This window comes from Megascapheus bottae, chromosome 9, assembly GCF_031878675.1.
Source record: "Megascapheus bottae isolate mThoBot1 chromosome 9, mThoBot2.hap1, whole genome shotgun sequence".
Classification (NCBI taxonomy): domain Eukaryota; kingdom Metazoa; phylum Chordata; class Mammalia; order Rodentia; family Geomyidae; genus Megascapheus; species Megascapheus bottae.
The window spans coordinates 10,252,106-10,276,165 of NC_143517.1; the positions used below are offsets into that span (position 1 = coordinate 10,252,106).

Consider the following 24,060-nt stretch of genomic DNA (forward strand, 5'->3'; position numbering starts at 1 on the left):
TCCTAGAACTGGAAAAAAAGATTCTTCTCAGGTAGAATAAATTTGCATTTACCTAGAACTTCTAACCGGCCAATGACTTGATATTTTAGTAATGTCCATAAACTATAAACTAGATATGTGGAGATGGATGGGTTTTAACAGCACACTCTCAGATTTTATTTAATGGCCATCTATTCCTAAATAATTCACTTTACTACTTTGATCTCAGTTTCCTTGGTTGTAAAACAGTGATCCAAATATGCTAATCCTTACCACTCTATCAGTGTTACTATACATTTCAAATGAATGCACAAATGCATTAAAAACTATACAAGGCACCACTAATTAAAGACTAATTGTTCATTATCAAATCACTAATAATAGTACAAATTGAGTAGTAATATCTTTTTCATACTCTTATTATCACCTGGCAAAATGAACTAACATGGTTTTAAAAATGACTCTAATTTGTTTAATTTTTAAATACCCATTAACACTTCTAATAATATTATAGTGGCCATTTGAAGAGCTTTTACGCCCTCTCTAGTGTGTTGGGAATTACTAACCCATCTTAACTTCTTTGAGCTGTGGCAATTTACTTTTTACTAACCTCAAACTAAAGCAAAAAGTGATAACCAATACAAATTGTGCTTATCTCCAATGTGAAAGAAACCCCACTCCTTCGTCATAAATTCAGTGCAATGAAAGCATGTTCGATGAAATCCACATTGTCCTACAGTATCATAAAAGCAGTTCTTAAATCTTTGTGACACATACAACCAGTAAGTCTATATAACTTAGTTAAAAGACTGCACCTCAATGTAGAAATCCACAACAAAGCTAATTTGGTTCTCACTTTTCAGATAATGGTTTTCACACACAATGACTTGAAGATCATTTCCGGTAATTTGGGAAAAAATAAAAGGTCACTAAGGGCACAGGGTTGCACAGGGGTGTCATGCTACAGACTCTTGGTAGTTGTTTGAGCACTGGGACAGCTACAGGAATAGCGAAGAGCCAAGTGAAGCCATCTATCTACAGGCATGACAGGTCCACTGCTTCTTCCAGGCTGTACAAATGATGTGTCCTACCCACAGAAGTCTAGAGGCACCTTGAGTTGAAACTTCATTATCTGATGATTCGTGGGGCCTAGGATGTCAGCTTATTAATATAATAAATTAATCTGAATAAGTGCATTAAGGAAACAGAACTGGAAGACTGAGAGCAGTAGAATACTACTGGGCTGTACTATTAGGTGAGATGCTTTAATCATTGCTCAATTGTAGACTATACTGTGTCTTCAGTCTGGAACTCCATGGGTACTTGGTGCTTCCAAGGCTTCATGTAGAGAACCCTGAATCAAGAAGCTTGCTGGTTACTTTGGAACAGATGTCCCCGAAGTACAGTATTTCTGGCTAGGTTCTAACTACAAGTCTAAGAAGACAATAACTCACAGAGTATGGCTGCAATGGTGTGATCTTACCAACCATGCTGGCATTTTCTTGGAGTCTGAGGGGACTCTAAGTCATGCTACTTTCTTTCAGAAAGGTTGGAATTTATGGATAGCATTACTTCCTCCAGCACAGTGTTTTCCACAGCGACAACAGCAATTTGTATTTACTGAACATTTCTGTGACATGCAGCTGGAGAGGCTCTTTACGTGATTATCACTTAATCTTCTTTGTAAATACTAAAAAAAATCTGAAATGGGAAACAGAGGCACAGAAAAATAAAGACACTAACCCAATGTTTCACCTTATGCCAAGGAACATTTCTCATTTTCAGCATTTTACCAGACCTGCTAGGAAAAAAATCCATCTATCTCAAATAACTTAGAAGTTTGCAAGGACTTATTTCTGTGATGGCTTTGACTGAATACTTTGTAGAGGCTACTAAAGAAATCTCCATAGTTTTCCTGGAGAATTTAAAATAAACTAATTTAAAAGTTTCCAAATATGTAACTATTATGGCTTATGAATATAAATGTTAATATTGCTTTCATAAACATAGAGGTTTTCTTTACGTTGATTTCAATGAACGGCTGTCAAGCCAGTTTGCCAAAACACACTGTTGTTTTCCAATCCATCACAGTGGGTCTCTCAATTTTATAAAAGGGTATCATTTATCACTGCCTTAACAGAGACAAATTGCATTATATGCACTATCTGGTTAGCAGAATAGTGAGAGGATAAGCGATTGAAATGCCTAGATCTCATGCCTTTAATCCTAGCAATTTAGAAGGCTGAGATCTGAGGATCCTGGTTCAGAAGCCAGACCTGACAGGAAAATCTATATGACTCGTAATCTCCACCAAACTTTTCAAAGATGAGGCTCAAGGGGTAGAGGACTGGCCTTGAGCAAAACAAGCTCAGAGGGTACCCAGGCACTAAGTTCAAGCACTACCACACACACACACACACACACACACACACACACACATACACACACATACACACACACAAACATTATTTTCTCTTTCATGATCCTCTCTCTTCATTTTTAATTTTTCCAGTAGGGAAATTTGTTATGTCAGGAATTCTGCCTCCTGAGATCTAGCTGGTATTATGAATATGCGTGATAGGACAGGCTGAGAGAATGCAGGCCCATGAAGAGATTCTGTTCACTCCCCACTTAAAATCGTCCCTTCCAAGTTGTCTGAATCAGAAATGCTAGGATTTGTTTTAGCTACATAAGAATCCTAATAATGACAATAATAAATCTGCAAATGGGACAGGAATCTATTTTAATCAAGATGACTGAGTATGTCTGCTTAGCTTGCTAAATCCCTGGATTGTCCTCTGCCTTCGTGGACTCTGGCCACCTGCCTCTGATCATATCCTCATTCTGATTTCCAAACTCCATTTCCAACTTATGATCTGTGACGTTCCTCCTAGCACAATGAAATTTTAAATGTTTTATTATTTGCTACTTTACTAAACTCAAGTTTCTTCTTAGTCGCAATGAGATTACACTCAAGGCAAATAAAGCAAAGGCCTCTTTAAGGAACTGGTGAAATGGATTTCAGCATCTGCCAAGTTTTGCTGCTTGAAAATTCACTTGGTTGTGCATTGTCCATCATTATCCATAAAATGGATGCAATAATGTTTCTTCTTGTGGTATATATAATAACTTACAACAGTGTTACGTTTCTGAATTTGGTGTTTGTAATAGGTCATAGACTCTTCTGATAGAGTGATTAGTATTGAAACAAAATGATGGATACCCTATTTCGTGGTCTACAAAGAGTCTAAGAGGATATCTGTCACTTTATCTGAGAGAAAAGAAAGATGAGAGTTAAGTAACTTGGCCCTTATTTTGCTCAGCTCTTTAATTACCATACAGGTCCTGGAATTTCTCCTCCATCTTCATTTTTCTACCCCCACAGGCTACAAATAGGGCAATTAATGAGCCCATTTCATTGCTGTCAATAATCAGAAGCATAAGTTACCTGGAAAATAGCAGCAAATGCTTTGATAGCAAATACATGAATAATTATGTTGTTTTCAGAACTATATTTATACATTTAAGCACTCTGAAAAAAAAACCTGAGCTTTGTAATCTATTATCTACATGGTTCTAGAAATTTGACTTTATGGACTTATAGGAAACCACATGTTAGAATATTAGCATTTGGTTCAAATAGTTCTAATTTTTCAAAGGGGAAAGGAGAACTCTCTGTCGACATTTGACAGAAGGAAACACATAAGGTGATTATGTTTTAAATATCTCCTATTATTTACATTTTAAATGTCACAACTTTATATAGGACTCCCTAATATGTAGTTGTTCTAATATAAGTACAGTTTGGGAGTAAAATAAAATGAAGGAAAGATTCATCAAGTTAGAATAACAGACTGTGCCATATGGCTTTCAAAGTCAACCAAACTTCGTATTGGAAGACTCTCAAAGACCCTAATAACTGGCTGCTTGAGAGAGAGAGAGAGAGAGAGAGAGAGAGAGAGAGAGAGAGAGAGAGAGAGAGAGAGAGAGAGAGAGAGAGAGAGCGCGCGCACGCGAGCGAGAGAGGGGGGAGAGAGAGGATATTTCTCTTTGTAATGTAAAAGAAAGATTCTTGGTTTTGCTATTAAATGTAAATGTATTCCATATTTGAATATATGGTATTCCAGTTTCCCTTTACAGTCATGGAGTGGGTTTGTGTTCTATTTTCCCAGAAAATGTCATTATGGAGACTAGAAAAGCTTTTGAGTAAATTATTTGAAGTAGAAAATCTTGAACAACCTCTTTCTGCAAGGAACAGGCTCTAATGCAGGGTGACATCATAATTCTCAGGTTGCTACAAATATAAACACAAAAATTGGTATTGTTGTTTTCACTTCTTTCTCTTTGACAGTGATCATGAATTAAGATCCAACCCTTATGAAATGCATGGGCCTAATCCTGCAGGAGTTATAATGAAGTCCTTTGAATTATTATAAATGGTTGAACATTAAAAATTCATCAGCAAAAAGAGAGGGGTGCTTTGTATTTGTGGTGTTCTGAATTTAAACACAACCCACTAAGAAAGGCTGATTGTCCGGGAGAAGCGCTGCTGACAGCAACAGCAGGTCTTTGCAAATGGTGTATGGAGAAGGTAATGAGAGTTTCAGGAGCATATTTCAGCCCATATAATACAGTAATTGTGGAAGTGTAATTGCAGTCTGCTTCCATACCATATTAGGATAAGGAATGAGATGGTAGGAAAATATGAGATTCACAGAATTATTTCATAAGCCATTTTCTGCAGTGACTATCACCCAGGATACATAGAATATATCAGGAAAAAATAATTTAACAACACACAATAGTGTTTACACCTTTTGAAATCCATTATGATGGACCTGAACAAAATGAGCAGTGATTATGTTACCATTCTACAAATACTCGGAACTTGTAAATGACTTCAGATATAAAATTCATGTTGAATAATGTTAAGCTACTGATTGCAGATCCTGAAAGCATTAAAGGAAAATCTGAGTACAATCTCCATTTTTTTAATCTTTGAATGATACCTAGATCATATTTCCAAATATTTAAATATTTGTAAGATTAGAATTTCAATTTTTAAAAATTTATTCCTTTGGCTACGTCATAAACAATCGCGTTTAGCTTAAGTTACCAAGTTACTACATCTCACAGGCTATCAGTTACTCATCCAGAAAGACTACAGAAAGAGTTCTAAGCTCTATCATGTGGGCAACAGGAATGGAAAATATAGGAAAAAACAACACAGGACATTCCATTCTTACTGGTGTCATATTTAAGTGGACTAGTTAAGCTGTCCAATAACTTTCTTGGTCCACTCCTCTGTTACTGGGGTTACTTAAATTACCTCTAAGATTATTACTTCTATAAATGCACATGTTTTTATTATCTTCACAATTTTAGCCCAATTTCTGGCATCCAGTAACCACTCAGAAAACACTGAGTAAATTACTAATAAGGACAAAACAGCACATAACGATCTTTCTATCACCCAGTATGTGAAATTGTACTCTAAGGCATTCTCAGATGAAATCACCATAAAATAACTTTTTTCAGAAGGGGACTCAACATCAGATGACACTTAAGTGTGTCTACAAATGTGGATATAGGCAATGGTGATAGTGTTGATCTATCTACAGGTTTTCTAAGAGAAAAAAACTTGTTTATCATTACTAGAAAATATCCATGACTTAGGTACGTCTGACAGTTTTTGAAGGATTCCTTTAAAAGTAGCAAATTTAAGGAACTCAGAAAAACAATAATAAAATCCACCCTAATTTAATGGTATGTTTTGGACATCAAGTAGATTGGCATTTCCCAGCCAATCTTCCATTCACACATATAAAATCTACTCATCCACCTACTCTCACCAGAGCTATGGTTTTCCCAAGAAGGCACAGGACTCTACGGAAGCATGTCCTAGTGATGGAGAAGTTAGATCAGCTACTCAGAAAAAGAACACATCACCAAACTCTGGGGGAAGGGGAGACACAAGTGGGGAAACAGTGTCAGGAAATGGGCACCTAAGAGAGTAAATTTAAGGAATCTTGAAAATGTTTTAGATTGTCTCACAAGTTATATTCACCAGTGATCTCATATTGTTACAGTATCTCACTTTGTTATCTGATATATCGGATATATTTGTATTTGGTTATTTGAAATTGGATAGGGAAGGGGGGAAAACAGGATGAGGGGTAGGGGTGGGAGGGAGGGAAATGGGGACCAAGACATGTGAAAGGGTATCAATGTATGTAAATTAATGCACCTTCTATCTGGCAAATATCATGTAAACCTTCTATTAATTACAATAAAAATATGTGAAAAAAGAAATAGAAAGAAAGTAAGAGGGGAAAAAATCTGTTTCAATTATTTCTTATATTAGAGATCCCACAATGGCTTCAAGTACATCACACTTCCATTATAAAATACCTCCAGTCCATTGTCATACTTGTTCAGTTTCTTCATGATCCCTTCCTTTTTATGGACTTTCCAAGTTCTAGGGCTGGGCTCTATACAAATGTCTAACAATATAATAGCACCCTTGACTAGCTTCATCTATACTCAAGCATCATCAACCTGTGCCAAGAACCAAGGGATTTTTCTTTCCAAACTCTACCCAGGATATCTGACTTACTGCCTCTTCATCATGTCTCCTTTCAAATCATGGTATTTACTCTGCTGGGGCACCAGCAGTCATTGAGCCTTAGCTCAATGTCCCTAGCTAATGTCCCTTATAGTTTATACTTAGATCAAATATACTCTGTCACAATTTCCTATCAAAGTAGAGAACTAGTGGAAATCAGGGAAAGAAATAAGGTAAGTCAAGCATTCTAATTCCATTCTCTGAAGCAGAGATAACCTAATGGAGTTTGTTCAAGGTCGCTGATCCATTTTTAATAATAAGGTCAGAGGACCCATAATGTTTTCTTATGCTTCTCAAATTCATATGTAGAGAAGCAAAACACAATGCCATGGCAGTAGAATTCTCCTTCTCATTGTAGATCAAACGCAGAATCTCAGGAATCCTAGGTAAGTGTTCCACTACTAAGCTACAGCTACAGCTACAGCCCCAATTCCACGAATTTCTTATTAAGCGATCTTCCTAGAAAGTTCTCCTTGGTATGATTTCAATACAGACAAACAATAACCCACTGACAACATACAATCTGAACGGCACCAAAACTTCCCCTAATACCCTAGACCCCATCCCCCACTACTGATGTCTCAACCCTCAACCTTCCCATAGTATTTAAGCCAGTAGTCAGATTCCCCATTACATAGCATCATAGTTCTCCACTTCTGGTCTTTGGCAGTCTTTCAGTTAAAATGTTGCAGCTTTGCACCAGAGGAAAACTTTTATGCAGGAATAATTAGTAGTAATATGTGTTTCAGAGAAGCAGAATTCTGTCACACATCACATTTCCATTTTTGCTCCTACTGGGAGAGAGTAAGTGCCAAATTTAAATGTGGAATTATAGTTTAATACCTACATATAACATATAAGAGGTATGTGTTTGTCTCCTTTTCTGCATTCTGCTAGTACAAATAACTATTACTTTGCTTCTTCTGTTGTCTTTTGGTTTCGTTGTTGTTGTTAGAGCAGGTGGTGGGTTTTAGGACTAAACCCAGTGAGACTGGCAAGCTAAGTACTTCATTACTTAGCCATACACCAGACCTATGCTTATTTAAAATTATTTTGTGTCATCGTTATGGGTAAAATCTAAAAGGAATAATTCAAAATGCTGAAATTAACTGTCCTCTTTCTCTGTCTAACTTTGAAGGCTAACTGACATACCATCTCTTCCAGGAAGCAACGGGGATTCATGCTTCCATCTTTAATTCAGTAGTTCTCCTCTACCCTCAGCACTCTGACCTCAGATTTGCCCCTCAATTCCACTGTCACTGCATCTTGATTATTTACATTCTTCTCTTGATGAGCCACATGGAGGCTGAAGCCAGATCTTCCCATTTTTAGGCCTCTCCCTGCCCCCTTCACACTCAGAAAAAGGTTTTGCCTCTAATTGGTGTTCAGTAAATGCTTCTCAATTTCTCAAAACATATTAACCTTGTGCTATTACCAAGGCCCAAAGCTTCCTAACAAGTGCATTCCAAATAAAAGTCTACTTAGGCTGATAAATTCTCATTTCACCCTTGTGCAAATATTTGTATGGGAACTGCATTGGTGCTACCTGAAAATAACAAGTTTTAATGGAAACAGTACCACAGCCTTAACTGAGGCAACCAAAATAGGAACTACTTTACTACTTTTACTGAAATGTTCTCTGCTTGATGAAATTCATTACCAGAATATCATCTTTAGAAGTGAAAATCATTCAGCTTTTTTTCATTTTGTAAGTAGATTTACCCTTAGCCTTAATTCTCACTGGAAAGTACAAAATAAGCTTCCATAAGTTTAGAAAAATGTCATCCCATAATATAGAAAGCTAAAGTTTCAAAATAAAGTAGAATATTCTCCTTTAGTATCTTTAAAGGAATAGTAGGTAATCACACACTAACCAAGCTACACAACATACAACATTAAAGCTGTATTATGAGTGTATGCACAATTTGGTATAGTCTAAAATGTGTCGTGAGCCATCACATATTAGATTCCAGAATAAAGTTAGATCCTCTTGGGATATGCAAAGGCTACATAGTTACTTTCCTTACTATAGTTATATTTAAAGTGACTCTGACACTAATCTTTCTCTAACCTATTCAAATTGACACAGAAACATAGCTATGTGCTAAATCATTTCTCAAGGGCCAAACTTTCACATCCAATCAAGTGAAAAATTATATATAACATATTCATTAAGAATCCCGCCCCTCAACACACCCTGTTTTTATATTACTAGGTTCTAGGACTTAAACTGCCCCCCCCCCCCCACTGTCTCTTTGTAGCTTTGTTTCTGGCTATTTACTGGCTAATTAGAGACAGAGTGTCAAGGACTTTCCCTCCCTAAGCTGCCTTTGTGCCACAAACCTCAGATCTCAGCATCCTGAGAGGCTATGATTACAGGAATGAGCCACCTGAACACAGCTTCCATTAATAAGTAAGTCTTGATCTAAGATCATTGTAGCCAACTTCCTTTAGAAGTTTTACTCTACTTTGCAATCTCACATGGATTGTTGCAGATATCTCAGTGGGACCAGCAGAACCTTACAATTGCGACAGCTTACCAAAACAATAATAAGCAGAAATAAATCTTTGACCTTCTGTCAGCTGAGGAGTCATTATTCTAAGAAATTAACATTCATGTATTTATTAAGTCATTTTATAATAAGCATTGTGACCTTGCTACTTGTGTAAAAATTCAGATACAATGTTGTACAATGCAACTTCTCAGAAAAGTTATTTCTTGTCTGTTCTTCACTACCCCTCCCCCACCCCCCCAGGGAAGGTCTTTTCTAAAGATTTGCAAATTATAGACAGGTAAGTGACATCAGTACATTTTTTTCCACTAACTTACATATTTGTTTCTTTTCAAAGTACTCTAGGATAGGAGCAAAGGGTAGGAGGTTGGGAGCAAGACAAATACACTTCTTTATGGCCAGTGCCGTAAGAAAAGTATGCTCTGGCAGACCTTTCCCAAGTTGCAATGAAAAAAAAATTATATCATGCTAGTATAGTCTATGTACAGAGAGCAAAAGAAAGAAGTCTCTAAATAGATTTCTGTTCCACTTTCAAACTCCTCAGCTAAGGGAACACAAGTGTTTCAGTTTAGAAATGAATAACAAATGACTTCAGTAGACACACACCTTTCTCTTTTTGGAAAATCTGCACATAAAAGAGTATTTTTTGGTAAGGCTGACCTGCAGAGATAGGGAGCTAAGGAAAGTCATGAATTCACTCACTCTGATATGCACACATGATATGCAATTAAAATCTCCATTCACATTCCTGCCGGCTTGTCAATCACAAGGAAAGCCTTTTTGACAACATTCAGCCAAGCGTACCAACTAAAGGCTCCACAGGAACTTAAACAGTAACAGCTTTTCTTACTAGCAAGAACAGGATTTCTTACCAAGATTGGGTTCAGTTTCTAAGAAATCATTATGCTCTGAATTTTAGGGTCCTTCATTGCAAATGAAAATGTTGTCAAGAAGATTTTGTCTGCCCAGCTATGCAATGCCATACCTGGAAAATACATGTGTTTAAAAAAAAGAAGTCTAGCCTTTTCAAAGGAAAGTGTCTTTATTTTTTTCCCCTTTTAGGAACCATGACCCTATAAAGCAATCTGCTAGAAGAAAACAGGCCATTTCTAATTCATTCTTAACGTTTTTTTTTCCATTTGAATTTAAACTACAAAAAAATAGACTGAAATTCTAAACTCAAAAAGGATAAAAAGTGCCTAAGCAGCAGCTTATGGACCAATGAGAAAATGAATTTTTAATCATGAGAAGAATATGTAGCGTGTGAAAAAAAATATTGCATGCATCAAGCCTTTGAATTTATGGTACTCTATAGAAAATATTATGCACATAAATTCTGTCCAGATGAACCCAGAAGGTACTCTGCTCATAACTTAGTTTCTGTTGAACATCTAATCAAAGACTGTGCCCTTCCTAATAGCGTATTAGTGTGCTTTAAAGCCATAAATCCACAAAAACAGGGCCCAGGAAAATTGAATACAGGATGCTTGTTAATCTGCTGCTGTGTCTGTTTTGAGCAACTAACTTTGGATTAGAAATTTGAAACAACTTAATACTATCAGATATTGAAATATTTGTCTTCTGACTTATCAGGCTCTGTGACTGAGAAACCAGATGCATCCTGACCATTAAGAGTCAGGACAAATTGCCTTGCTAATGAACGTTACACACTGAAAGTGCCATAACTGATTAAACTACAATTTCCCACTACCAGATAGAGAAAGAGTTGAGGACTCCAGCAGTGGGTGACTCTGATATTCTGCCAACAGGCCTTCGGGGCATAGTAAGATATTTAGAAAAACACTCGCAATTCCATATGAACATACTCTGAAAGCCTGTGTGTATACAACAGGTTTTAAAAGCACATTAGATCAAACAGCTTAGGCTGGAGCTGATGAGGCATGAAAAATAGATGTATCTTAAGTATTTGATATCCTTACAAATATGCATTAAAGAATATTCTTTGACAGGGGGTCTCTCTTTTGCTTTCTGTCTCCTCTTCTCTCTCTCTCTCTCTCTCTCTCTCTCTCTCTCTCTCTCTCTCTCTCTCTCTCTCTCTTTCTCTCCCATCTTTCTTTCAATCTATCTATACACTCTCTTTTCCTTTCCCTGTTCCCTCCTCCTCCCAAAAACATTGGGTGTGCTTTGCATTTCACATAAAATCTTTCTTTTGTCAGATCCTTTGTGGGTGCAAAATTGGCAGCAGTTCAAATTCAAAGTACTCCTATTCATTTACTGACCAATGTCATTGTAGTTCACATCAGCCAGAGAGCTAAGCTCTAAAAAAACATAAAAGACTTGCTTCACCACTGACGAATAATGTGTACATTTTTACAGAGCTTAAACCTTAATGCTTTCCCTGCAACTAACAATACAGTATATCTTATCATGCCTTTTGCACAAGCAGGCAGCTGCTGAAACGCTTGCCACTTCAAAATATCAATTGCTTGCCAGAGTTGTCCTCAACACACCCTGTCAAACTCATGTATATTGTGCAATGAAAATGGTGCAGGGCTGAAAGCTAGAAATTGTGTCAAATTCTGCTGTAAGGGAATGATGTGCAAAGAACAATGTATGACAACCGTAGAGACTACAAACAATGGCACTGGAGCCAGAGACTTCATAGATCACAACTGTGCCTGTACATATTTTAGTGTAGGCATTATATATTTAAAGCATGACAAATGTACCATTGTACACTGGGTGCTGGCCAGAATCTTGCTCCTCTCACTCGAGCTCCTAAGGATGGGAACAGAGTGAAATTTCATTTTTTCCTCCTCTAAAAAGATTTAAAATTCCCAGTTCTTGAAGAAAACACACACACACACACACACACACACACACACACACACACACACTTCTCAAAATCAGTTTAAAAAACAAAACAACAGAAGACAATAACATAAGATGGGAAAAGAGATCTTGCTCTCTTACCCTTCTGGCTTTTCTCTAAGGACACAAAAAGCAAGGGTTATCTTACATAAACACTGAGGGTATGGAGACAACTAGACTATCACAGTGCCTATAAATTATTGTCTACCTAATTTTAATGCAGATAAGTGCTGGCTTATTGATTTGCATGATTTTTCCAGCAAACTGGAAATCCCTTGTGACTATGTTCTTTGTGTGCAGAAAATATGGCTTAAGAAGCTTTTACTATTATTGCTTTCCTATGCCAAAAGAACAATTAAGAAAATAATGTCATGACTGTATCAGGTTATAAAGTAACACTGATTAATTTCTCTTTACGTTTTAAATATCTCTTCCTACTATCCAGGACATTGTGTGTACTTGGAATGTTTCTGGTTATTGAAAAGTTGACTTCCTTTTAGATGTCTCTTTAAATACCATGTAATTAAAAAAAAATCTCATTCTGGCACAAACCTACTTAATTATAAAAGGGCTCATGGCTGTAACAATCTGACACTAATTCAGTCAATGACTATAGAAATGGTAACATGTTTATGGCATAAGATTAGTATGACTATATATTAATCGCTTTCAAGCTTAGGTAACAAAACCTTTCTCACAAGTAGCTTGGAGTGGACTTAACTGACTTGGAAGCTGAAGGAACTGCACAGAGATGCCGTGGAGGTATTAATAAATATTTTGGAAAGAGAAGAAGTTGTTTAGGTGCTTAGGGGTACTGACCTTTGCTGTGTTGATTAGTAGGACAATGATGCATTATTAACACGAAGCAGCTGTACCTGAACTGCTGCCATGAATATAATAGCCTTTTATAGCCGTCAGGGGAGAGTGGTAGGAGGCCTCTATTAACCACTAGACATGATTAGCACATTATGTGAACTTTAGTAGGCAAATTATCTCTTATTGAAATATAATGTTGGTTATAACTAATTGTAAACATGATTTTTAAAACTTCTCAGTATAAAATGTCAATGTATTACAACCAATTCAGCTTCATTATTGGCTGGTAATGGATGAGGAAAACTGGTTTCATGGTGAGAAGTCTTTCCAGGAGCTGAATCTCAGAAGGCTGAATCTCAGAAGCCTGACTTTAAAATTATTTAGCTTTGCGAGTTCAGAGGTATTAGCAACACTTGCAAACTTTCTCTAATTAAGGAAAACTGTTCATGAACTAGAGACGCTACTTTGGGATCTTTTTTTCCCTTCTGTTTTATTACTTTAAGCAGTTCTTAAAAGATTAGTTTTGCACTAAATTTTTGAGTTACCTTGAAAAATAACAGCATAATTTATTTCAAAAAGCTTAATTTGGGGAGAGGAAAGATTATCCCATTAGCCTTAGTAACTGAACACAGCTCTGAGAGTCCATTATGAACAGTCTTTTATGCCTGAGCAGAAAGTCATTAACATAAAATAAATCATTAGCTTTGATATTAAGCTTCTACTATCTGCAGGTTTCTATGATTAATGTTCATGACTGCATCTGCCAAATGATAAAATATACTTTTCGTTGAAAGGTTATTCTGCCTCTTGATTATTAACATTTCTCTTTATACAATTGTTACTGGCATTTTAAGTTGAGGAATATTGGCATCAAAAGGAAGAACTGTTTTTTATGGATGTATGAAGACCCCAATGCATACAACATTGTACTCCATCAGTTTTTAAATTAACCATTTCATTGAGTTAAACGACTTAAAAATCAAGCAGAATAGAGTTATTCTTTAACGCAACAGCACTTTCTTTAGATCCAGTTGGTCCATTCATTAATCAGTCTTGATCATCCTAATCTCTGACCCATTATATATGTATACATATGTATGTATATATATATATATATGTATCAGAAAAGATACAGGAAAGGCCTTCCCTCTTTAGCAATTATTCTCAAGTTTTATCTTATCTTCTTATATTACAAAACAGGCATCTGTCCCTCATCAATAGCAACTCTCTCATTAGGTGCCAGGCCTTTGAATGTGGAGAAGGAAAAGGGGACCCCCTGGGGCTTACAAGATCTGAGGGAGGCGGATTACAGATGTATCTACACAGGCTCCTTTTCCCCAAATTTGTCTTTGACCCCACCCCCACCACTGCTCCCGAGTTATCTCTTTTATTCCCTTCCTGAAAGCATCACTGGTCTATAAACTTTTAGGTATACCTTTATTCCACCAGAGCTAGCAGAAATAGACTATCTGGGCTGAGCTCAGAATCCTACTAAGGCCTACCATTCTTTGAGTTTTAGAACATCTTTCATCACAGGATTGCAAAATAATCTACTGCTGCCAGCTCCCTCATTTCCAAAAGGCTACCTGGATACAAAGAGAAATTATTTTCCCTATGGAATGCATGGGAGATTGGGACACACACAGGTGGATGTAGGTTTTAATGTCAGAACTTTACTAAGCCACACAGCCAAATTGGGCTTGTCCAGAGCATGAGAGGGACAGAGAGGGAATCATATACCCTCCTGCTCAGACTTCTGTTGCTCCAGTATTAAGTCAACACAGGTGTAAGGATATTTGGCTTTTATCTCTTATCATCAACAAAGAACCTTTGCTTGCGAAGAGCTTAGGGTTTTTCTCCAAAAGACTTATTTCTCTGTTCTTACTAAGGTTATACATGGCCAATTAAAGAGCTAATATGAATGGGCACCTTTTACTGTGCAATAGGCTTAAATTCCCTAAAAGAAGATGGTTATGGGAGATTCCAAGTAGTTGGGGCAATTTCCTTCTTTCATTGCTGCGTCGTATACATTGATGGAGTCAGTAATTGAGGATAAATTCTTGTGGAGTTGTTCTCTGAAACAGACCTAGCACCAAGTCAGACACATACCTACACAGAAATACTGCTGCGTGTTCACTAAAGAATGAGTGCACATATGCACGCACACACATACACACACACACACACACACACACACACACACACACAATTTCTCTGGTATAAGAAGCCTCCTGAAAGTGGCTAGACTTTCATGAAAACATATTTAGGAAGAAGATGACTTGGTAAGTACTATTGACTAAACACAAGTAACTTCCCACAGTTACTCAAACTAAGGGATACTTTATTGATCACTGGCAAAGCTATTTATCAACTATAGCCTTCATTAGTTAGAGGCGTCTTTTCAGAGAAAAGGGGTTCATTAAAAAGCCAAAGCTGCCTAACTACTCAGGAGGCTGAGACTTGAGGATCACAGCTTGAAGCTAGCCCAAGAAGAAAAGTCCCCGTGAACCTGTGAGATTCTTCTCTCCAAGTAACCACTCAAAAACCAGAAGTGGCACTGTGCCCCAAATGGTAAAGGGCTACCCTTGAGCATAAAGAGGCTCAGAAACAGTGCCCAGTCCTGAGTTCAAGCCCTATAACAGACCAATAAAAAGTTATAACTAAAGAAATGACAAACAATAAACAAATGGTTATACTAAAAACTCACAAGTGAAATATGGACAAAGTGAAATACATTCATGGTGTCACTGGTCCCATGACCTCTAAAACTGTAAATAAACAGAGATAACTTTTCAGAGGATCACTTTTAGAAGTTTAAACTTTTTTTAATCACACTAGGGGAACTTGCCACAGATCAAACTAAAGAGGCCAGGAAAATGTCACTCACTATCTCTTCATAAGAGAATGGTTTCTTTCTAGCAGAACCTGCCCCCAGTCCCTGTTACCATCTTTCCCCTCCCTATCAGCATCCAAGCACAGAGCAATATAATGTTCCCATTTTCAAAATGAATGCTGTAGGGAGAAACATGTTATAACTAGGAAAAACTCATTCAGGTTAATGGCAATTCCATCTCTCAAAGTATTATGGAAAAACTTATAATTAACAGTCTGTTGGCACTTCCATTATAATCCACATTTCTAAGCAGTTTGTAACTCAACTGTTTTAATGAGAAATTACTTTTCAGGATAAAACTTGGCATACAAGGTTTCAAACAAAAATTCTGAAATACATTAGGGCAGATATAAGCCATAGCAGTTTGGCATTCTTGGTTCCTGATAGACAGTCCATTTAACACAAACTACTACCAACCAAGGAAGACCAGTGACTATTGATTTTGTAGATACTTGTTGAAAGAATAACAATTGAAAATATAGCAATAGCTGAGAAGTGGAAACAAATGAAAAAAAAATAGTAACCTTAAAATTGGTAAAAACAAATAGCCAATGTGAACATAACACTTAAACAAGGAAGGATTTATGTACTGGATGCTTCAACCAGAAGCATTTTGTCTGCTGTAGACAAAAATTGCAGCTAGGATTGTCGCAGCTACAGAACTTAAAAATGATGGTGTGACACAGCCTTCTTTCATTCAAAAAACATAAATTTTAGATTCTTGTATAGAATACAAATTCTATTCTAAACAATAACTGGTAAGTTTTTAAATTTAATGGTTTTTAAATTTAATTTAATCTGCTCACAAATATCACATTTCATTTTTATTGATGTAAAAGTAGAACATCCAATCTTATGATTACATGAAAATCTTAAGATTCACATTCAGGTAGTTTAAAATGCAGGAAGGAAACCATGGAATCTAAAGAGTGAGTATTCAACTAGGAGCCTCACATGTGCAATTCTAGCTCCTCTAGAGGCTCTGGTTTGAGGGTCATAGTTCAAAGCCAGCCTAGACAGTAAAGTCTGTGAGACTATTATGTCCAGTTAACCAAGAAAAGAAACCAAAAGTGGCCAGGTGTTAGTGGCTTATGCCTTTAATCCTAGCTACTCAGGAGACTGAGATCTGAGGATCACATTTCAAAGGCAGCCTGGGTATGTAAGTTCATGAGACTCACCTCCTATTAACCACCAGAAAACCAGAAGTGGTGCTGTGGTTCAAAGTGGTAGAATGCTAGACCTCAGCTGAAGAGCCGAGGGAAAGCCCAGGCCCAGAGTTCAAGTCCTCATGAGAACGAAAAGAAAAGAAAAGCCAAAAGTGGCTCAAATGATAGAGCACTAGCTTTGAGTTGAAAAGCTAAGGGATAGCATCCAGGCCCTGAGTTCAAGACTTAGGACTAGCTCTTGTAAGCATGAAGGAAGGAACACACACACACACACACACACACACACACACACACACACACACCCCACACACATTTTAATTAAGTTCTACAGGGCCAACTCTTCCCATTTTAGCTATCTGCGCATGTTCTCATGGAAGCTCAATAGCATGCTGACCCTTCTGATCTCTGTAACCTGCCTAATCTCTTTCATGACAACTAAGAACCACAATATCATCTTCATACTGTAGTGGCATCCAGTCAACATATTCTTACTAAGGATAGATTTTAAGGAGCTGATCTCTGAGTTCTTTGTACCATTAGTAGTAAGAAGGAGACTGATAGCTTAGATTGAGGAGCCATGCTCATTTTTTCCCTCTCAACCAAATTTTCTTAGTTTTTCATTGCATCACCATGTCATTCATTCAGATTAGGGATAGGAAACGGACAGCATCAGAATTCAGGTTTTTTAAGAAAGTCAACAGTATTCCAATTAACCTGAAAATAGAGTCAAAATACAGGAAGAAAACCTGACATGTAAAGATGGTTTTGATAGTGGCCACAGTAAACAGGAAAAAAGAACAAGGCATCCAGGACTACCACATCCTTAGTTTAGTTTTAGGTGAAAATTGGAGGAAATAGTAAGACCAGTATAGTCCCAGAAGAGAAAGTTAATGTATATAATCTTCCATAGCTAAAGACACCTCTTGAATGAGACCATTACAGATATACATAAAATAGCATGACATAGCTCCCACACAGCAAAACAAGAGCCCATTAGAATTCACACTTAGCACCCAGGAAGTAACTATTAAGCCTGGAAATTTTTATAATTCTTCCAATTTCAAATATCTTATTGTTTTCCTGATCTTAATCCACTTGCAATCACATCCTGAGAAAGAAGGTCAGGGGGACTGGAGGCATGGCTAAGCAGTGGAGGCCCTGAGTTAAAAAAACAAAAACAAAAACAGAACCACTAACAAACAAGAACAAACAAACAAAATATCAATTATCTATTCAAATATTAACTTCATTTTTCTAGGCAGAATATCAAAATTCTATTTAATATCTTCATTCAATAAGTCAACATACATGTTGAGAATTTTAGAATTTGTATGCTATGTTAAAAATAACACAAAATCCCTCCAAAGTTCATAACTACAATTCTTTTGTAGAGATATTTAAAAGTGGAATTAATGACAATAAAATATCCCACAAAGTCTAGACAGCTACTTTCTGGCCTTTGTATGCTATAGAATTTAGCAATCCAAACTATGATATTTTGATTTATGCTCTTTCAGGAATTAAAATCACTTACAGCACATTTAAAGACTTCAAACTTGTGAAAAGTGGCAGCTAATGAAATTCCCAAGGGAATTTTAATTATACAAATGACATATGCAGAATCAACTATAAATTTCCCAAAGTTCAAGAAGTTACAGAGTTCGATAGATATCTAATCAAGCATGATGTTCCAAATAGCCTATAATCCTTCCCTTTCTCCTGGCCCTCTGCATCTCCCCTCCTCCTTCCACCCTCCTTCTCTTTCTAACATTTTTAATCAAAACATGACCAACGACTCTATCTTAACATACCTATAGGCGTTATGTTTTAAATGTAAGTCTGGACACATTAGAGCATAATGCACATAACACATTATAAATAGAAAAATAAACCCAACCAAGATTTTCCCAAGTCTATAATGAATCCTGAGTTTTCAGAGCTATTCTATATCTGATGCTTACCCTGACATTTTCAAGCAGAGTTCATGACAAATGGGTCATTTCCCTGGCATTTACATGGAAAGAATGTACACATACTGAAAAAATGTGCACTGTCCTTTCTAATGGCAATACAAAAGCCCAGTATTCCAGATGTCTTTTCTTCACTTTGCATATAACTAGCATCAGCATGAGTTTGTGTTCAGGATTTCCCTAATTTTAAATCTACCAGAGAAAGATTCAGGTCCTCATGCCACAAAAGCAACCACTGGGAACAGTAAAGCCCATTATTTCCTCTCCCACTACTGTCTGAGGTCAGCATCCCTGTCATTAGCCATGTCATAACATAATTGTATTACCACTCCTTATGTAGGAAGATACTGAGCAATAACTGAACACATCACATTGTTGTAAAAATGAAAAAATGCCATATCTTCATTCTGTTTTAGCATAAAAATCAGTGAAAACAATCTTCAGAAATGACAGTGCACTAAGAAGCTGAAAGCAGTTATTACTCTGTAGGTATTTATTTAAACTGATGATTTGACATCTTCAACTAGAAGAAAAATAGGACTGCATTTTACTACTGAACACTAATTGTGAACTCATTTAATCCAATTTCTTTTGGTAATATTCAATTCAATTAAGGGATAGACTCTTACTTAAAATAGTCCAATTAGATGAAACTCTACTCTGGTACCCATCTTTCAATGTCTGAATACAACTGGGCTTTCAGTTGCAAGAACTGAATGCTATTCCTGCCAATCCACATGTTTTTGGCCAGTCACTGAGCTATTCTAATCATTCAAAGGCTGAGCTATATAGAACATCATACCATCAGTTCTGGCCGTGTGCTCGCTGTACCCACCATCACTTGCATTGTTCTGACCACGGGCTGTGCAAAAATAAAGGCCAGTCTGCAGAGTGATATGTTCATAATGTAATATGCTCTTACAATAGATCACTGGCTTCTACTGCTTTCCAAACTGTTTTCTACAGAGTATATTAAGTGAATAAATGTAAGTAGTGTCTTGGCAATCTATAGTGTCAAGAGTGCTAGAAAGCACCAAGAGAGTAAAACAATTACATTTCTAAACGTTTAGAAAGAGTCAGGAAAAAGAGCCTCATTTTGATCATCATAATAAAAAGTTCCTGGGAAACTCTATTTACAGTTACAAACCACAGAAGCACAAAAAAGTACTGGTTTCATTGGTAGTTAGCACACCAACTTTAACTAGTAAAAGTACTGACAGGTTTACAAGAAAGATAATTAGTAATTTGTGATCTTATCACTCTATTAAAAACAAACACCCTGACACAATGATTGTAATCAACTACATGTCCCTTGCACCTCGGCAGGAAAACATGGTTTATTTTGCAGTCTTGTCTGTTGGGAAGTCTGGTCCATCCATCTTTGTATTTTTACTAAATGTGGGTATAAATTTCTTTCTTCCTTTATTTTAAACTTCTGTCTGTCTTCCACATCCCTTGCAAGCCCACATCACAAAAATGAGCTCAAACAGTGAGCTGGTCAGAAATGTTATACCAATGCTAATTATGTTGGCACAGGAGAGCTCAGGCTTTGTGGGGACTCAAAACCCCTGTACATTTAATATAAACAGGGGATCAGTGACAAGTATATTTGATAGTCTGCTCCTAGGGATGGGCAGGAGAAGGGGTCCCTGGTCCAGAGAGAAAACATTTCCATAAGGTTTTTTTTTCCTACTACTACTACTACTACTACTACTAAACACAACTCTATGACTTCGCATTTTTAAAAATCCATTATTCCCTGAGCAAGTTAAATAAAAGACTTGCAACTAGTCTATAGAAAGGAGAGCTAATTTGCATTTAAAAAGAACAGTTTGCATCTTATATACAGAGTGACTTAAAAGGAACTTCAATGAGCTAGCACAGAAATTCTTAAGACTTTCCAAATTAATTTATTCAATTCACAGCACCACGCACTAAAATTATTTAAAGCACTTAATGGGAAAATGATTTAATATATTGAAGTAATTCCTGATTTTCCAAAGCATTTAACTTTTAAATTAAACCTGACCCTAGCACCACAAGAATGAGGAGTGAAATGTGTATCCAAGTCATTACCTTCTTTTTGAAGCCTAAAATCACTGATAAATTTAATAAGATTTGTCCAGTTTCATTGCCAAAAGTGGGTCTGATCAGTTGGATCTAGAAACAACTGTGGAGCAGGTCTTTAATCTCCAAGTCAGAACTCTATTTATCTTATTTGCTAGTAATACCAAGTTCTTTGTATAAGTAAATTTTTTTAAAAAAATGAAAAGTCAAAACAGCCTGTGGACTCAAAAAAAAAAAAAAACCTGCTACCAGCAAATATAAAACTTGATCTCACCAACTCCTTCACGCTGGCAGAAGTTGCCAATACCCTTCAACTTGCCCCTACCCCAAAGGTTCCCAAGGAAGTCAAAGCTAATCTGCCTGCCCCAGGATCCACAGTTCCCTCTCCTCTTCACACTGAAACATCATGAGCACCAGCACAGCGCTTTTTAGCAAAGTCTTACATTGCACAGCGCGAGGAGCCTCTCTTGTCTGTGGTTCACTTAACTCCCAACTCGTGAGTGTGCGTGTGTGTGCGCGCGCGCTCGTGTACGTGTGTGAGTCTGAAGTCCCGGTTGCAGCGGGGTTGGGAGCCTTAGAGGCTGAGGATGACACCCTGGAAACACCTCGATGCCATGGTGAAAAGCTGTTTGCGGGTGCGGAGCCACCAGGCAGATGTTGGTAATCTCAAGGACTCCCCCCCCCTCCACACACACACCTAGGAATGCACCCGGGAACTCGCGTGCACCGTACCTGCGGGGACGAAACCAGGCGGGTTGAACACCAAGAGAAAACCGGGCGTCTAGAAGGCCCGCCCCGGGGAGCAGAAAACTCTGTTCGCCCCTCCATCCTTTTTTCCAGAGGGACTGCTCACACACATCCAACAAGCCGGGGGCCAGCCTAGGCTTGGCCCTGTGGCTGTTCGTGGTGTGTGTGTGGGGGGGTGGCTGTCCCCGCACCCTCTCCCTGGGATGGGGGGTGAGACTTCAGGAATTCTTAACGGTTACCCCTTCCCTAGGTAACCTTGACTGTCCTAACCCACTGGCCGAGGCCAGGTCCGCCGCAGCCCGGCCAGAGACCCTCATCCCGCTCCCCACCCTCAACTCCAGGTCACCAGCACCGTGCGCTTTACCCGGGGGTGGGTGGGGGATCCCTTGCGGCTCTGGCACCCAGGGTCAGCTGGCTGGGGGTGCAGCCCAGTCGGGACCCCGTTCCAAAACCATGTCGGACACCAGATATTAGGACTTGAACGCGGCGCGCTGGCGTGGTTTCCAATGAACTTGCCATTTCCGCGCACGCACGGACCCAAGTGGGACCTGTACCCCCCAAATCGTGACCCCCGACGGCCCAATGCAACATCATACTTGGGGTTCGGCCGCCCGAACCGGTCTGGGAAAGAAAAAAAAAGAGTTGTGGAACAATTTTCACCGTGGGAGACCCGGGCGGATGTGGAGGTGGGGGTAGACCCTGCACCCCAACTCTGAGCTACACCTATCCCCTCCCCCGGCGGCAACTGATCCGGGGCTAGGACAAGATGCCACCAGCCCCAGCTGCTCGGGAGACTGGGAAATAAACTCAATTCTCTGACTCTCCCTCAGTTCCGGGACCCCAGACACACCCCCAAAGTATTCCGTGCTTTTTTTCTTCTTCTTTTCTTTTTCCTAACGGGACCCCCCCCCCCCGCCCCTGCTCTTTCCCTCCCCCGCCCCCACCAGCCCCCCGGCAAACCTAAGCAGGGATTCTGAGTCGCAAACAGCAGGAAGGAAAGAATCCGAGCAAATCGTGTCACTTTCCGCACAATCGCCGTGTTGGCCAAACCCCCGGAGCTGTTCCACAATATTTACACCCCGAGCGCACGCAGGGCTGCGACGGACTGCGAGGGAGGCGAGCGCGCCCGGGACCGGCCTCCGCCTCCGCCGAGCCGGCCGGGTCCGCAGAGCCGACCCCAGCGCCGCGCAGCCGGCCCGCCGGCCCGCCGCCGCCGCCCCCCTCCCGGGCACAAATAGCGCCAACACCCGGGAAACAAACAAAAGCAGAGCGTTCACCTTGTTGCAATAGTAGGGGTCCAAGCAGGGAGAAGGTCCCAGAGACGGAGCGTCGGGTGCAGCGGCGGGCTGAGCTGGAGGTGGATAAAATCTTACGTCCATTTCACTCTCACATCAAGCAACTCCTTTTCTTTTCCTTTTTCTTTCTTTCTTTCTTTAAAAAAAAAAAAAACCAAAACAACAACAAAAGTGCTCAGCCAAAAAAAAAAAAAAAATACACAACCTTAGACGGACCGGAGAGAGGTGTCTGGGCTCGGGAGTCAAAGAAACACCTTCCTTCCCTCACATCCGTTTTGTGGTTTGTTTAAGAAGAAGAGGAGAAAAAAAAAGAAGAAAAAAAAAAAGAGGGGGGCAAAGCGCTCAACTCTCTCCCCCCCCCCAAGCCTGGGCGCGCACCCGTCGGCGCCGAGCGCGCAGCCTGCTCCGCCGCCGCCTCTCGGCCACCGCTGCCGGGCAGGTAACTTCATGCGCTCATTGTCCCCCCCGCCTGCCCGCCCCCCATCCCCGCCTCCCGCGCCCCTCGCCGCCCGGCACGCGCGCTCGGGCGCTCCGTCCTGGGCGTTGTATGGGAGACTCGGACTCGCTCTGCTTTTAGTTTATTTTCATCCACTTTGGATGCCTAAGATTGGAGAGTGAAGTGATGGTGGGGTGGGGGGCAGGATCAAGAGAGGAACTGGACTGGGGAGAGGAGAGCGAGCGCCCCGGGCTGAGAAAAGGGGGCGCAGAAAGCGCGGCAGAACGCGGGGTGCTCTCAGCCCCCAATGGCGGCCGCCGCTGCTGTTGCTGCTGGGAACTAAGGACCAGGAGGGAGAAATGCTCGACCCGGTCCGGAGCCAAAGCTCCGGGAGCCTCCGTGCTCCTCGGGACCAGAGCTTCTCACACAAAGGGGCGGAGGAGTCCCAGCGCCGGCGGGCCGGGGCCACCGTGGGGAGCGCGCAGCCAGGGGGCGCTGTGGCTCAGCCCGCCCGCGGCCCCGCCTCCGGCCCGCCCCGCCCCCGGCCCCGCCCCACCCCTGGGCCCGCCCCGCCCCGCCCCGCCCTCTCCCACCGCCTCCTCCTCCTCCTCCGCGCCCCTCCCCACCCCTTCCTCTGCGCACCCACTTTCCGGGCTCCTGGGCGGTCCGGTCCCCAGTCACTGCGCCGCCACCCTCTTCCTGGCCCGGTGAGGAGGTGACT

General features: G+C 39.7%; 1 protein-coding gene across 2 annotated transcripts in view; it reads right to left on the reverse strand.

Annotated features, from left to right (window-relative positions):
* The window catches only part of Tox (thymocyte selection associated high mobility group box), a 313,525-nt gene extending 290,184 nt beyond the window's left edge, over window positions 1–23,341 (reverse strand). The window contains exon 1 of one of the 2 annotated variants that reach the window (XM_090338640.1): window positions 22,886–23,341. In XM_090338640.1, coding sequence (XP_090194766.1) covers window positions 22,886–22,987 — 102 coding nt within the window. In that variant the 5' untranslated portion in view covers window positions 22,988–23,341. The other variant, XM_090338641.1, reaches the window with a different exon arrangement.
* Window positions 23,342–24,060: the final 719 nt, after the last annotated feature.